At 45.6% G+C, this 15,898-nt stretch overlaps 1 protein-coding gene across 5 annotated transcripts in view; it reads left to right on the plus strand.

Moving 5' to 3' along the window:
- ULK1 (unc-51 like autophagy activating kinase 1) overlaps positions 1–15,898 on the plus strand; it is an 83,538-nt gene that overhangs the window by 25,289 nt on the left and 42,351 nt on the right. For all 5 annotated transcript variants that reach the window (XM_064466463.1, XM_064466459.1, XM_064466462.1 and 2 more), the window contains 3 exons: positions 1,378–1,451; positions 4,189–4,290; positions 12,278–12,336. In XM_064466463.1, coding sequence (XP_064322533.1) covers positions 1,378–1,451; positions 4,189–4,290; positions 12,278–12,336 — 235 coding nt within the window. The remainder of the gene's footprint in view (positions 1–1,377; positions 1,452–4,188; positions 4,291–12,277; positions 12,337–15,898) is intronic.

Here is a 15,898-nt window from a genome sequence, read left to right on the forward strand (position 1 = left end):
CTTTTAATAGAATTGAGGTAAATGTTGGTGTCTTAAGGCCTGAAACTAGCTGCTCTCCTGGCTGGCCTCAGAGCACAGTGGGAGTCGGGCACACCAGAAAGCAGGTGTTTCCACAGGCTGAATTAGAGGCAGGATTCTCAGCTGCATCTTGAAGAAATAAGCTTTTTTCATACTAGGCAAGTGGCACAGATGGACCAGTCATTGGGACAAACGCTCCAAAAATCCAGTTGCAGAGCACACATATCCCCTGTGGTCCCTCAGACACGAGTGCTGGCTGGTATCACCCACAACATGTGGACTTCTGATTATGTTACAGTTCACGAGCTGAAGCTGACACAAATTAGATAAAACTGTTCTTCACCTGAACCTTGTGCTGTGGAGAAAGTGTTCATGCTTTTATTCAGCTGAGAAATGAAGTCCTGTGGAAAAGTTTGAAACGTTGCTGCCGGTTTGGCTGGAGTGTATTTTGTGAAGTGCAGAGTTACCTGGAAGGCGGACGTGACTGGGAGCCGCCAGCGGGAGGGCTGCGGGCACGGCTGCTCTTCAGCATGGTGTACCCTGCAACCCCTCCCTCCTGCTTCCCGGAGGAGTACGTGGTCCAGGGAATAGCTCGCCATACCAACCCATTAGTGACACATGACAGAGCAAACAGCTGTGTCCATCTCCCAGCTTGAAATATCTGGTAACCTTGAGGGAACCTCTAAGTATCATATGATCAGATGCTGAGTAACCTGCAGAGGTAATTCGTCTTGGTATTCCTTGTCCCTGCTTTTCTAGCCACCAGGTGAACTACGGCTCAGCTTTCTGTCCTTGTGCTGGGGTTAGCACCGTTGAAACCCTTTTGAAGGAACAAAGCAAGAGTTTTCAGTAGGGCTGGTCTAGAAATGTGTATGGTGTCGAGGAGTGGTTTCTCTCGGATGTCTGTAACATTGCAGCCTTTTCAATGGAGGGGAACTTTAGGTTCCCCAAATTAAAAGTTGGGACAGCAGCAGATGAACTAGCCAGTATGAAGTGGCATCCTCTCACTGAAGTCAAGAGAGCTTTACCAGCTTCCAGCAGCTGACATTTCAGAGTGCAGGCAAATGGGTACAGGGAGAAGTGACTGTTGATATCTGAAAAATGGATGGGAGTTTGTTCTTCTGAATACTTCTTTTTGTGGCTTGGTCTGTGCTTTTCTGGTGCCTGTAGCGTGCATTAATAACTAGCACAAGGGTGTTGCTGCTCGAGGAGAGCTATCGAAGTGTAATTAAGGTGGGGTACTTCACTTGCTGCGAAGACTTATGGGAAGTGAAAGGAAAGTAGGGGGAATCAACTGGAGAAGGTGCAGGCTTTCTAGAACTGGTGTCTGATCTGGCCTACCTCTGTTTCTCTTTGTAGCTGACTTTGGGTTTGCCCGATATCTGCAGAATAACATGATGGCAGCAACACTGTGTGGTTCGCCAATGTACATGGTAAGTGTGTTTTGCTTACAGGTTTTTCTGTCTTGTTCTTGCTTCCAGAAGCAAGGCTTTGTTTTCTGCTAGTCTTTCCCCCAGATGTGAAATGTTATTTACTTCTCAGAAACCAGCTATTACACAGGGAGACTTAATAAAGTTCTAGCTGCTGGTAATGTTGGACAACAGGTGCCTGTGTGTCACCTAACTTTTGGGTGAGCTGTTGATAAATAAAACTGAACAAAACAGGGTATTGATTGCTGTCTGCTCCCAGAAGATGTGTCTTCCAGGGGGAACCAGGGCCTCTCCACTGAAGGCACTGCAAAATGAAATCTATTGCCTCTGCTATGAGTGAAGCAACAACAGAAAGTGAGAGCTGGGATGATATTTCCCACATCTGGCTGTATTTGAGGTGTTGCTTCCTTGGAGAGGAACCTCAGTAAATAACTGCTTCAGCAGGTCTTTCTGAGACAGAGTGGCTCTGCAAGCCTGCTGTTGCCTTGGGGTTTGCAGTCATTTTTGCTAAGGCCACAGCATCAGGAGCAAGATCCCTGTTTAACTGAAGTTTTGTAAAATCTCCAACTGTTTTTAGCTCTTGCAAAATCCCTTCAGATTTATGGACCTATGCAGGCAGCGATTTTTGCCATTCTGGCTAACTCACTCCCAAGTAAGCTTTGCTGTTACAGCTCAGCAGATGAGTGTAAATGGAGCCCACTTGCTTCTGTTGGCAACTTTTGTGCATTCCCACTCTGTAACCCTTCTCCCCTCACTAATTCTCTCACCAAACCAGCTGCTTCCAGGATGACTTCTTAGCTTGACAGTTGTGTTTAAAAAAACCAAACCGATCCCTTTCATTCTCTTTGTACTTTCCACTCTGGGACCAGGATGTGCAGAGGTGATTTCTTGTTTACGCTCCTGGTAGCAGTCAAGATCTCAGCATTGCATCAAGTCAGTGAAATTAAAAATGACATAACCAGGCCAGAAATAAAAATGTCCAAGCCATCCACGTAATAGTTCCTGGGGATGTGGGTGTCTGAGCTCAAAGTAAAAAGATGATGTGGATCAGTTTAGGTGGAATTTTTTGCAAGTGCCCTGGGGGCAGTAGGCACCTCATTTTGAACATGCTCTAATCCACGCTGAGTGTGTTTTTCTGTCTGTACTCTTCAGGCAGAGTTAGGCTGGACTGTGCTGCAGTGCACGGGGTGGTGGGTTTGGTAGTCTGTTCCACAGTACTAGCTCAAGGAAAACAACTTCCTCTCTCCCTTTTTTTTTTGAAGCCTGATGTTTATTTGAACTATGCTGTATGTGAAGATGATGTAAGTTTTTTTTTTCTCCTGCAAGAGCTTCCTGAATTATCTATTTTTAGTGATACTTTTTCTTTTAGAGTCTCTTGTGAAAGTAAATGAAAACACCCAGCTTATTTTTTGAAAGGGCTGGAGGAAGCTAGTAATGTCCTTTTTCTCTTTTATTTTGTTTTTTGTTTTAAACAACTCTGGACATTACAAGGAATCTCAAAGTTTCATATTGTTCTGTTTACTCTGATGGGTTTGAAGAAAGATGGGGAGGGAGGGTTCAGTTAGGATTTAGGGTGTGGTTGAAGTCTGTCCCTGCTGCTACTGTGGATCTTGTGCAGTAGCCCTGGGAACATCTGCTGGCAAGGCAGGCTCTTGTTCTGTGCTTTAGCTCATAGCTCGTTGCTGCACTTTTCATTTTTCTTTTTTTAAAAGAAAGGTATTTTACCTATGCCAGAATGATATTTCTGTCTGAACCCTGATATGATCTGTGTCACGTGAGACTTCTAACCTTCTTGTGCCGTTCTTGTGCTGTTTCCTTGGCTTTGCTTGGTGTCATGCCTGCTTCCCTTAGGGACAGACCAAGCTCCTGTCCACAGATTGTTTGCTCCCATTTCTCCCCACCACCCCATTACATAGTGTGGCCTTTACTTCTAACAGAGCTAGAAAATTGAGCCTGTTCCATGCTGGCAGCGCTGCGATGAAATCTGTTGTTATAAACGGGTTGGATTAGCAAGCCTGCCCTTCTGTCCCGCTGCTGCTGCTGCCGCTCTTAAGGCACGCTGCCTCCTGAGCCACAGGGCTTTGTGGACTTGCACCGTCTCCAGCTTCTGGAACAAGCCTGGGAGGGAGCAACCGAGGGCATGGTGCGAGATTAGAAACCAGAGTCTGAGGCACAGCAGGGCTCAAGCTGTTGGACTGAAATGCACAGACCTGCCTTTGAACCCAAACTGTGACCTTGGCAGCAGGCTCTGGAGCATAATTAATATGCTGCCATCTTAGGCTAAATGAGGAAAGTGCCTAAGTGATGCAGATCAGAATAGAGGCTGAAGCAGACCTGTGCAGTGTGAGCCTTTGCTTTTCTTTATCATTTACTTGGTACTTGCTTTGGTTTAGAAGATCTGTCCATGTGATTTCAGTGAGGCTTCTTCGGAGCACAGGTGGATTCAGCAAAAAGTGGTACGCTGAGAAGGGAAAGTACCGAGTTTGGGCAAAGTAGCGAAAAAGCATCTATATTTTTTTTTTGTCTGAGTGAAAGTCTCTGCCTCCCCCACTTATATAGTGAATTGGCCCTTTCAAGGTAGTGTTACAGTTGTGTTGGGAACAAATATTTCACGGTTATTGGGGAACTCACCTCAGGGCTTTTTAAAGAATAATAGTGACTTCTACTTCTTGTAGCTTTTTTTTTTTTCCTGGCAGCTGCATCTTTTATAAAACAGATCTCTCTCTCTCTCCCCAAAAAGGCACCAGAAGTCATTATGTCTCAACACTACGATGCCAAAGCTGACCTCTGGAGTATAGGAACCATCATTTATCAGTGTTTAACAGGAAAGGCTCCTTTTCAGGTGAGTTGCTCAGGTCTTATGTTTCTGACTCTCTTGCTTTTTTCTTTTTTTCCTTTTAATCGGATTACTCTAAGCCTTCTGTCATGTAGAATATTAACTCCCATAGATTGAGCCTCACAGAGGTCTGGCTGTCCGACACCTTGACAATGTGGTGCTTTATATGTTGTAATGCTGGATGTGTTACTAGAACATGACTCCTTCTCTGGGCTGTATCTCAGTGAAATGTATTTCCTGGTTAAAAACCCTTAGGAAGGGTCACCTCTTCAGAAAATTACCATGAATCAGTTAAAGCAGTGGCTTGTTTTTTGTGTGGTTCCCCCCTGCCCCAGGCCCACATTTAAAAAATCAGTTTCTATTTACAACTGTAGTCAGTGTATAATTTATAATTCTGGGTATGGAAGGACAATAAGGAAGATTGTAACTGCAAGGTAATGTTCGGGATGATTTGGTGGTAACTGGTGTATTGCAGCTAAATTGACCTTGTTTATAGAGCATTTAAGAAGGATCTTGTCAAAAGGATCTTATCTGTCATCTCACAGCAATTCCTTCCAGCCTGATATGTTTATGTTCATCAAGTCCAAACCCCTCTGAATATAACACAGTCCAGTAAAACCCCACCCTGTAATTTATGTCATAGCTTCTGGGTGAGCTAGAGCAGATCTTCTGTGAAAGGCCGCCTCTGATTTTAAACTTCTGAATGATGGAGAATTCATCACAGCCTTCTGCAAGCTGCTTTGGGATTACTTCATGTATTTTTCATTTTGTATATAGCTGGAGTTTGTCCAGGCTCGGTGCAGTTTTCTTGTTCCCAATCATTAGTGTGCCACACTGCTCATTACTTCTCTCCTTCCATGCTGAATGAGGTCTGCAGACTCTCCCTTGCAACCACTATTTTGAAGTACTGTACTTGTCAGGTTTTTTCCTTGCTGTCTTACAGCATAGCGGAGAGATGCTTGAGTTGCTGATACTTCTTTGCTTCTCTAATGTGTGAGCTCTGTAGAGCTCCTCTCTAATATGTGGAAAAAGACCAAATCTCAGATTTGTGCTGATGTCTAAGCTGATGCCAACTCTGCAGCTTCTTAGATAAGTTAAGGCAAATGTGAACTGTGGCCCTCTTTTCTCATGTCTCAATATCTTTGTCCTGACTCCCTAACAAAAAAACACCCAAAAGCAAAACCAAATAACAAAACACACCCAACGCCCTCCAATCAACCAAAGGAAAAAAAGTCACATTGGAGCTGTGGGTGTGTGTGAGTCTATGCTCATGTAATAAGGCAAATTTTATGAACTGCGTGACTTTCTGAGCTTTAGTTCCACAGCTTCTTGAGTGAAATTCTAAGACCTTAAATATTTATGCAGTTACATCATCAGGAAGGATAAAGTGAATTCTGAATCTGTTGCAGGAAGGAGTGGGCAAATACAGAAGTAAACTAATGGTATGTTTTGGTTTTGTCTGGAGCCAAGAACACTTCTGTCTTTCAGGGTAATTTTTTCCCTGCTGCTGTAAGAACCTTCCATTCCAGTGCTTTGTATTCTGTCCACCAGCTTGCTCTGTATTTAGAGCAAGACTTCATTTCCTTTGCATATTTCTTTTTTTATAAACACCCCTACAAAGTACACTGAAACTCCTGAATGGCCTGTTTCCCGGCTGCATCCACTTGTTGTCAGTGTTGGTAACTTTGTCTGAGAGGAGAAAATGACTGTCAGGGTAAAAGAAAATAAATATTTGTGCATTAAGGAAAAGGCTTTGGGGTAGAGAAAGCAAGATTTGACTCTGCATGCATAGGAGAGCCTTGCACTCGTTCTGTCTTGTGTCTTGGTGCCTTTTAGTCTCTAAAGGCACCTTGATACTATACTCATTCAAATGATTTAGTTATTTAATGTGGTGACTTTGTCATAGGTGTTCCTAGCTTAGTAGCTCACGCACAACCTTGGGCCATCTGATTTCTTTGAAAGGAATTGGGTGGCTTTTATCATTGGTCATTGAAGCATGTCACAAAAATGTTCCTCTGAAAATATTTGTTCTTATAGAAATGATTTTTCACAGGAAACAAAATTGAATACCAGTCAGCTTTATTTGGCTCTACAGCCAAGGTGTGGAAAGGGCAGGTGGTCAGAAAGCCATCAGCTCTCTGCCTCTGTGTGTGTCCTCAGGCTCGCACAGCAGTGAGAGCAGTCTCCTCTGTGCCTGCATCCCTCCGGCTGAGGCATGGCAATACCCTGCCTTGCCCTGGGCAACAGAGGGACATTTAGGTCCCTGCCCAGCAGGTCCTGATCCTTGCTTTGTGCTTGCCTGGCTGGATAACTTCACTTTCCTAAATACATCCAACACTTGTTGGGCTGGCGACAGGGGGGGTCATTGTTTCTCTATTTTAATTTTTCCCCACGCCCTTTCCTCTTTTGGGGTTTGTATTTTGATGCAAAATGCCAGGCCCCATGTGTTGTTGCAGTAGCAGCTGTGGATTTGTTTGATGAGGGAGAGAGAAGAGCTTAGCCCAGATGGTTCTCTGTGCACCATCTATTTGTTTTGACCATGTGTGTCACAAATTGCCTTCTCCTCGCTGCGAGTTTCAGGTGAAAGAAGCTTGTCTAGGGCAGATGTTGGAAAGCTAGTTAAAGGTTAACCGGCTTTATTTCTTGTTGGCATGACTGTGTTGTAAGAATTTGCTGATGGTCACTGAGCAGGCCAGAAGCTGTTGTTTACAGGGCTTTAGGCGGAGAGAGGGGTAGTGGTCAGAGGTGATGGAGAGACCATGAACAGGGCTGAGTGCTTTGGGAGGGATATCTGCAAATGGGTGGGGAGATAACAGGATGATTCTCTGTAGTGTCACCAGCAGACCCAGTTGTACAGGGCAGCCAGGAACTGGATTTCTGACATTAACCTCTTTGGGCTAAAGCCTCACAGTGCCTTCCCTCCCAGGCTGGCAAGGACAGCCCCTCGCCTCTGCCTGGCTGAGACTCCCATGAGAACCTGGAGCACAGGGGCGTGAAAAGTGCCGCATTTCTGCATTCTAGCTGTTCACGGGGCTGCAAACCAAAAGGGCTCCAGTGTTATCTATAGTGAGGAGGAATGAGCTGTCTAAAAATAAAACGGGGCTTTGAGGGGCTGGGTTAGATGGAGGAAAGATCAAATGTGTGGAAAGGCTGAGGCAGCTGTCAATCCAGAAAAGTGCTTGTAAATCAAGACAGATGCGTGTATGTGCGTGAATGTGATTTCTAGCTGTCTCAAAGTTAAAATTAACTATAGCTGGGTCACCCAAGGCAACTTCCCAGAGCCATTCCTGTCCCTTCCCTGCCTCCCTGCATGCAGACAAGAAAGAAGCTGCAGATGCTCAGGTGTGAACAGTTGGTAGGATGGCTGGTGAAGCTGTCTTAAGGAGCTTTTTGTATTAAATGTGTCCATAAACAAAACAGTGAGTCTGCCATAGGGATGAGATTAATGGGATTCATAATCCCTATAAACAGATTTGCTGAGCACTGTATTAATGTGGAATTGTTAATTTGCCTTGCCTAGTAAGTGGTCTGCCCTTGCATTTCTTCATTTCTGTTGCTAAGGACAGGACTTGAACAGTGCATTTCCTGGTCTTGCTGACTGGTACTGAGAAGTGTCTTGAGACTGTACTGGTTTTCTCTTGTCCTTACCTGATCTGAAGAGGTTGGGACCCAGTGCCCACCATGAGGTGATGTAGGCTGCGTAGACAAGTGGCAAGCAGAAGCAAAACTGGAGGCAGAGAAGACTTACACAAGGTCTAAAATGTCTTCCAAAAACAATCTAGTCCTTGTCAGATGACGTTTTAAACAAAATTAAAGGACCTCAATTTGGGGGGGTGGGGAAGGAAAAACAGATGGATGGTGGGGAGGGGTGAACCTTCCTGATGTTCCTGGTGACTTCTTTCATGTGATCCCTTTAAAAACTGGGCAGCCCTTGATAAGCGGACACACAGCCAAGCACATGCACTTTGTGTCAGAGCTGCCTCTGGCAGTGGGATGGGTCCGCTTGGACATCAGATCCTGCTAAGGACCGTGAAACCTGGTTGTCTGCTGCCTCAGCCTTTGCGTGAAACCACTCCTAGCTGCTTTGTGGACAGTGCCCGCAGGAGAGCGAGCTGGGGAGCAGGGAAGTGGCAAAAGAGGTGGCACAAGTTTTGCTGCCTGGTGTGGCAGCTCTGAAAGAGTTAACCTGCCTGTGTGTGTTCTCATCCCAGCTAGCTGCTAGGTGAAAAATTAATTTCTAAGCCTGGTGTACCAAGTCCATTGCTTTATTTCTGAGTTAATTCTGCCTGCATAAGTAGTAGGATTATGTATCACTTACAACAGTTGCTATGTTGTGAAATGGGCCTTGAGGAAGCCTAGGGAAGAGAGGATTACTTTATACCCAGAATTTGAACTCCTGGTTGATTTGTTAGGCAAGCTGCACCTCTGGACTGTCCTGTGTCAGTGGGGACAGGTATTCCTGGCAGTGGTAGGTTATTCCACTGAAACTGGGCACAGGGATTGACTTGTTGCTGTAGACAGCAAGCCAGTTCATTGGCTTTTGGCCCAGCATTTCCAGGTCTGGTCCTCCTCTGTTGGGAGGAGAGAGAAAAACATCCATGGATAGTTAAAGAAAAAGGTTTAGGGGGGCTTTCAGAATCCCCCGCATGACAACCACTTGGCTGTGGGAGTCTTAAAGTATCAACTGTTAAGACTGCACAAGCAGAAGGTATTTGCAGTGGGTTTTCAAGCTTTTCCCTAGAACTACTGAGCTAGAAACATCATTAGTCATTTCTTTTTTTTTTTTTTTCCTAACATATCTGAATCCCTTCTCTGCACCTCCAAATCCCCAGGAATCCCAAAGGAAGGGATTCAGACAAAAGAACAGATACCATACACCTGCTATGAAGTGTTGACTAGTGTTGCTGTTCACCGAGGGTGTGAATGTCTCTGGCCCTCTTCAGACTGAGCCGCTGGGCATTTGCATCCAGCCTTTCCCCAAGCACAACAAATCCAGCGCTGAGTGCTTTTGGAAACACCACCCTGCGTGCTTTTCGCGTGCAATTTGCTTGTGGGCAGCCAGCACTGAGTGGGATTTGGCAGGGTTACACTGAATGCCTTTGTTGGCTCAACATATTTCCACTGCTGCTCAGGACAAAGTAAGAGTGGCAGGATTGAATTTGTCCAATTGTCTTTATATATAGAAAGGACAGACAAAACCAGAGCCAGTTACACTAATGCAGCTGCTCCGCAGTAACATGAGAGGGGGAACAAGGGCATGAATTGGCCTGCTGGTGTGTCTCCTGTTCTTGGGGAAAACTGAGCTGTCCGTTCTGCATCCCTGTTTCTGACAGATGGATGCTGTCCTACAGGTAGCAGCTGGCTCCATGTGCCTCGAATGCTCTAATTGTTAGGTGCCTAAAATGTGCTTTTTCTGGTGTTTTTCTTGGGTAAGGTGTGTCTGCTTGGAAGGCAGGTTTCAAATTAAGTCCTTGGCTTCCTCGAAGAAGGAATTCAAATGGCACTTTTAGTGTCCTACAAAGATTTCTGCATTTTTTTTTTCCATGATTCTCAGAAGCACTGTTTATTGAAAGAAGAAATGAGCAAAGTGGCTGCAGGTACCATTGCTTTATGCAATGGATGCTGACAGCAGGAGAGCAGTGGGCACGTTACTGGGAGCCTGCCGCTAGGAGCAGAACTGTGTGACTCAGTTTATTAATAATGAAGTTACACAAAGATGCAGTTGGTTTTACCAAATTAATGGTGATCCGCCGTTGTCTGTGCTGGGCACTCACTAAAGAGTGACCCTGTTCCCTAGCAGGCAGCTGCCCGTGTCAGAGACCAGCCTTGGACTGTGCGCTCTTAAGGACAGCCCTCGTGAGGAAGCGGGGTCTGGGTAGGCAGGAGCCTGACACGCTGGATGCGGTCCTTGCAGAACAAGTGGGAATTGTACTGAGACAGCAGAACGTGGAGAAACAGCATCCCTACAGGGAGATCTCTTTAATTGGTACAAAGAGGAGGGGAACTTTACTGAGGATTTTGCTTCTGTCCAAGCTCGTGCATAGAAACCCTCTGTAATGAACTGGGCTTTGCATGTGTGCTGCTTTTAATATACTCAATCTTTATTGCCAGGAAAACTTCTGACAAAACAGTGTTTGAAATAGATCAGAGCTTCATTGTATTTGTGAAACAATTGAGTTGTTGTGACAGGAAATGAACAGAGCAAACAGCCAAGGCTTGTATCTCTCTGATGTGAGCAAGCACTTCGCTTCCCTGCAGTGGAGTTCTGTTCCTCCTTGCATGATACGTCTGTCAGGCATATTTTTCATTGTGCAGAGCATCGTGGCCAAGCCATTTGGTGCAGTGTGTACGCTTGCCTCGCTAAACTTTGCCAAATATTAAGAATCTAATTACAGGGCAAGATCTGCAGGGGGAAGGGTGTAAAATAGTTTTACTGAACCAAATCAAATTGAGTGGCAGCGATGGGAAACTTTGATGCATTTTGGCATCTGTGTAACAAGGTGCTTTGCTGAATAACATTCATTTTAATGGTTTGTGAAGCAAGTAGCTTTGCACTTCCTATTTGGGTCCCTGCGGCGTCTGTGTACAGCAAAGGATATGTTATTGCAGAAAGGAGAACTGGGGAATCTTCCTTACTTCCTTCTTCTAGGAATCCAGTAGATGCTATTGGTACGAACTGATAGGAGAGCAGTGAAGCTTGGGTTGCGAAGACTGTGAGAAATACTGCCCTGATCAGTGCAACACGAGTCTATTGATATTAGCAACTCTTGAGACTCTCTTTTTGGTTTCTCTTGAGGTTTTGTACCAAGCTCTCACAGTTATCCTTAATTTTCATCTTCAGCCAGAGGGAGTAGGTAATGTTGAAACAGCATCGTATGTGGCTGCTTTTCCAGCCATGCTGTGTTAGTGGTATTTTGATTCCCATCTGCAGATTGGCTTGTCTGATTTGCCGTTTTAAGCATCTTAATTGACCTTAAATGCTTCTAATTTAGAAATAGAAGTAGGTGGAAGGCTCCAGGGTTTTTTGAGCCTGCCCTGAACATCAGGAGAAGCTGCCTGTTGCCTTCTTGTTCACACTTTCCTACACACTCTGCACCAATAATTGATGGCAGATTAATCTCTCTGATCTTCCTTCCCTGTTTATATGTGCCTTCATGTCTGTGGCGTGCCAGCCAGCCTGCTCTGCCTTTATTAAAGAGACTTTGCCTTAGCAGAAAAGCTTGAGACACTAGGGTTAATTTACTGGCCTGTATTATTCATGGCATAAAAACAAATGGAGAAATGACGTTAGGAGATTTTTATGTGTCTGTGCTTCTATACTGGCGATTTTATTTTTAACCTCAGCCGTAAATCTCTTGTGCCTAGCCCTTTTCTTTTTTCCTTTTTTTTTAATTTTATCCCATCTCTCAGAATTTGGGATTTTGTCATCAACATCCCCAGCAGTTGTGTATATTAGTGCACAAACAGGAGCTGTGGCATGAGACCTTCTGGCTTCCTGGAATTAAAGTAGAAAATCCTAATTCAGTTGCTGTTTCCCCACGTTCCTGGTCTCTTTACAGATCCCTTGCCCATCGCCAGCCTCCCTGCCCCTCTTCTAAATGCCCTGCAGCACTAATCTGTGTTCTCGGCAGGAGCTGCCATTCGTCATTTGGGACTCCTCACGTCTGCAATTATTTAGCCTCCTGGGTGAGGCTGTTAGGCCAGCTCAGACCTGAGCATCAGAGCCCACTGCAATGAAGCTCAGCCCTTAGAAGGGGAGAGCAGGAGAGAACCAGGTCAGGGACAAAAAGACAGCAGGCTGAAATACTGTGGTTTCACTCTGGCACATGGCTGGCTTTTCAGTCTAAAGCAAGCTGCAGGTTCTCATTGTCTGCACTGGTTTGGTTATTGAAAAGTGCCTCTCTGCTCTTCAGAATAACTGTGAAATAGAAATGCTAATCCCCTTCCTTCATTGTCAACTGCTTCGTGCACTGATTTTCTTTCTCCTCTACAGGCCAGCAGCCCGCAGGATCTTCGTCTCTTCTATGAGAAAAACAAGATGCTGATGCCAAAGTAAGCGTTTTTCCAGTGTCACCGTTTGTATGCACTTGTTTACTCCATTTTTACACCTGTCCTCACATGCTCCTGGCTTGTCACTCAGGGAGGTGACTAAAATATTTGGCCATCTGCCTTCCCCCATTCCTTAAACCAGCAGTGATGTGGCCCAGAGAGAGTCAGCCAGCAGCAGATTGCCAAAGTTGGTGTTCTCTCTTTTCGCAGATACTATTTCTCTCCTACACTGCAAAAATTCACGTTTGTTAGTGATCTCAAGAGCCAGCTGGTGTCCTGTCCCACGTATGGCTTCCCCTAGGCTGGGAGCCTTGGGAAGAAATCGTGGCCGTTCTTGAATGGTGCGAGCATCCAAGCTTGCAGCCTCTCCTGTAACCTGCCATACCTGACTGCAGATCACATTCCCATTTCTCACGTGTCAGGAGAGCAACTGCTTGTGTCCATCCTGCTAATGTGAGGAAATATTATAACCTCGATGGAAATGGACACTACTGCAGTTTCCAAGGGGAAGATATAACTTCTTTCATCTCACTGGGCTGTATGTTACCTAGCGAAGCTCTGGCTGCCGCTCGGCACTGTGATTCGTCAGTGTATTTTGGTTGTGTTGCTGTGGTCTTTCCTTTTGATCTCTGAGCTCTTAAAGCAGAACCTCATGCCTGTTCTTAAAACCTCAGCTTGGTATAGAGGCACGACTGAAGTTCTAAGCTTATACGTCTAAGTGTTGGAAGGTGTTTTTTAACCAGAAAGTTAGCTTCCATTTGGCAGAGCTAATGCAGCCACATACTCAGGAAGTTTGTTGAGTCACTGTATGCGGATTTTTTTCCTTCCCTTATCAGTGGAGGCAGCTCCTGGAGAGAGTGGGAAGAACTGTCAAGAAGCTAGAGCTCTTTACAAGCACAGCACAAGTCATTGATATTTCCCTTTAAATACTTCCTTTTCTGATCTGGGGAGAAAGGGCAGATTTCTACCAGGATCAAATCTGGGGCATCTCTGTGCTCCTCTGGATTGAACCAGAGGGGCGTGATGGAGTAAAACACCCAAACAAAACAATCCAAAGCAAAAGCACCGCCACATAGTTGGAGCCAAATAGTCTGTGTTAGCAGAATGTAGAGCTTCTGTTTCCCCTACGCAGCCTAAAACATGGCTGCTCACCTTTGAGGTAGTCCATCTTACGAAGAGAGAAATTAATCCCTACAATTAATAAGCTTCCTTGTGCTGATCAGGCTGCCCTGCTGCTGCGTTGGCTCGTGGGGCATGCAGCAGGAGGCAGGCGAGGGGAGAAATGAAACTCGGCTCTAAGAGGGGAGCATGTCTGTTCTTGTAGGGATTAGTCCTCCTTTGTTGTGAGTCCTTGGTAGGCACTCTGCATCTACCACTTTCACTCATCCCTGCTTTTTTTTTTAACTACGACATTTCTCCAAAACTTAGATCAAGCCCCTTGTTTTCTTTCTCTGGAGAAGTCTGATGAGAAGCAGCCTTTGTGTAAATGCTGGTTCCCTGCTTTCCAAAGTTAGTTTCTCTTTAATGTGAGCCGCAATCTGTGCTATTTCCTGAGTAAACATGAATAAACTGCCTCCACCAGCCCTGCCAACACAGGATGAAACACAAAACCACTCCAGAGACCTCCTTCTCAGACTACAGCAGTGCCAGGATTTGGCTTCGTTCTCCTCGGGGCTAGGCAGGCTGGCACCCACCTCCCCGGCATCACCACAGAAAGTGGTGTGGTTTTGGCTTGGGAATGGGGTGGAGCAAAAAAGCTTATTAAATGCTCACCAGCGGTCTCTGCCTGCTGGGCTGGTGCTGTTGCTGACAGGTGAAATGCCATTCTGAGGTGGGGAGCCCATGTCAGTAGGAGCAAGCCCAAAGGCCTCACAGCTTTAATAGCGCTGATCTAAATAACTAACATTTGCCGTGCCGATTTGCACGGCAAAGTATAGTCTAGATCCTGGCGGGGAAGGAGGCAGTTTTGTTACTTATGTTTAAGAGATGGCCTTGGAAATAATACTGTCGGGTAGTGTAGCAAAGCTTGATGTTTCAGATACAAGAGATAAGAGGAGGCAAACCGGCTGTTAATCTGCACTGTCCTCAGTCTGCGTTGTGACATCTGAGGTCTACTACTTGACCTTCCTGTTTTTTGGCTTTAAAACCCATACAAAAGCTAAAGTCGTTGCTGGGAAATGGACTCATTTAGGATGAGAGCTTTGTGTCATGGATAGATAAATTATGGCAATAACACCGGAGGACTGCAGGTCTCCAGCACTAATGTATTTTTTGTGAGGCTCTGCTAGCTGTGGGTTATTCCGTTATGCAGTGTGCTTTTAAGGCACACCTTTTTATGACAAGAGGGTGTGGTTTTTTTCTTGGCTCAAACTGATTCCCAGGTTAACTGCAACCCTTCTGGAGTCCTGGTGGCCTCTTCCTTTGTCAGCTTGGGGAGGTGCACGAAACCATTTTGGTGTCAGGGATGGAAAAGCAGCTCCTCCAGTACAAACAAGGATGAGGGATGCTTGCCATCGTTCTCTGTTCTAGGAACTGCTGGGCTCAAATTCCTGTGCCAGCAAGGCCTAGGGCTTCACTGAAAAATAACTGGGTAGTACTGAAACCTATAAATACACACCTTGCTTCACGTCTCTAGTTTCACTGAACAAGAGTCTGTTAGTGCTAGCTAGCACCTCTCTTCCCTGCAGCATTTTATGTCCCAGCTTTTTTTTTTTTATCATGTTTGTGTTGGGGTGGAGGTGGTAGAAATGGTGCAGGAAGGGTTGTTTCTCCCAGGATCAGCTGGGCTTGGCTTCGAGGTGGTGAGTGATGCCAGCCCAGCAAAGCCGAGCCCTGCCCGAGCGAGCCACGTGCTGTGCTACTGAGCAGGCTTGGGCTCTGCGTAGTTAAAATTACTGTGCTGAGCACACATGCCATTACCCCAGCTGACCCATGCATGGGCAGAGGGGAAAGCCTGGCAGACCGTGGGAGCCATGCTGGCCACGACCGTGATAAACAGTCAGTACTGAAAGGAGTTGGAGCCACCTACGCTTCATTTGGAGAGCTGTGCTCTGGCTGCGGGCAGGCCCTGGCTGCTGCAGCCCCTAACAGTGCTTCTGGTTACAGAGGAAAGTCAGCAGAGCTGAATCCACTTATGCAAGAGCCGAACTTTGCTTTCCCTGCCTTGATCATTTATTCCCTGCTTCTCACAATCTACTGGGGTTGTGAAGAGGCACCCTGGCATCTCCCCCATCTGCTTGTGGGGTGAGGGAGAGTGCAATGATTTACAAGCTCTTTTGTGCTGTGATGGCCTTTGAAAAGAATATTTTCTTCCTAGCTGTACTGGAAAGTGGGGTAATAGCTGCACTAATTTTAGCTTGCTCAGCTGGCAGTTGCTCACATCTTAGTGGCCTTCGATTAATAAATGCTGTATATCAAGGAAGCAAATAGACAAAGGTCACTTGCTAGTCTTACATAAACTGCACTGAAAAAGAAGTGCCTTAATAAAATGGTAGTAATTGCTGATACATTTCAACCACTGGTGTCTTAATTGGAAGCTTCCCCTTAGTAACTGCTTCTTTTTAAT

The sequence above is a fragment of the Phalacrocorax carbo genome, chromosome 15 (assembly GCF_963921805.1).
Source record: "Phalacrocorax carbo chromosome 15, bPhaCar2.1, whole genome shotgun sequence".
Classification (NCBI taxonomy): Eukaryota; Metazoa; Chordata; class Aves; order Suliformes; family Phalacrocoracidae; genus Phalacrocorax; species Phalacrocorax carbo.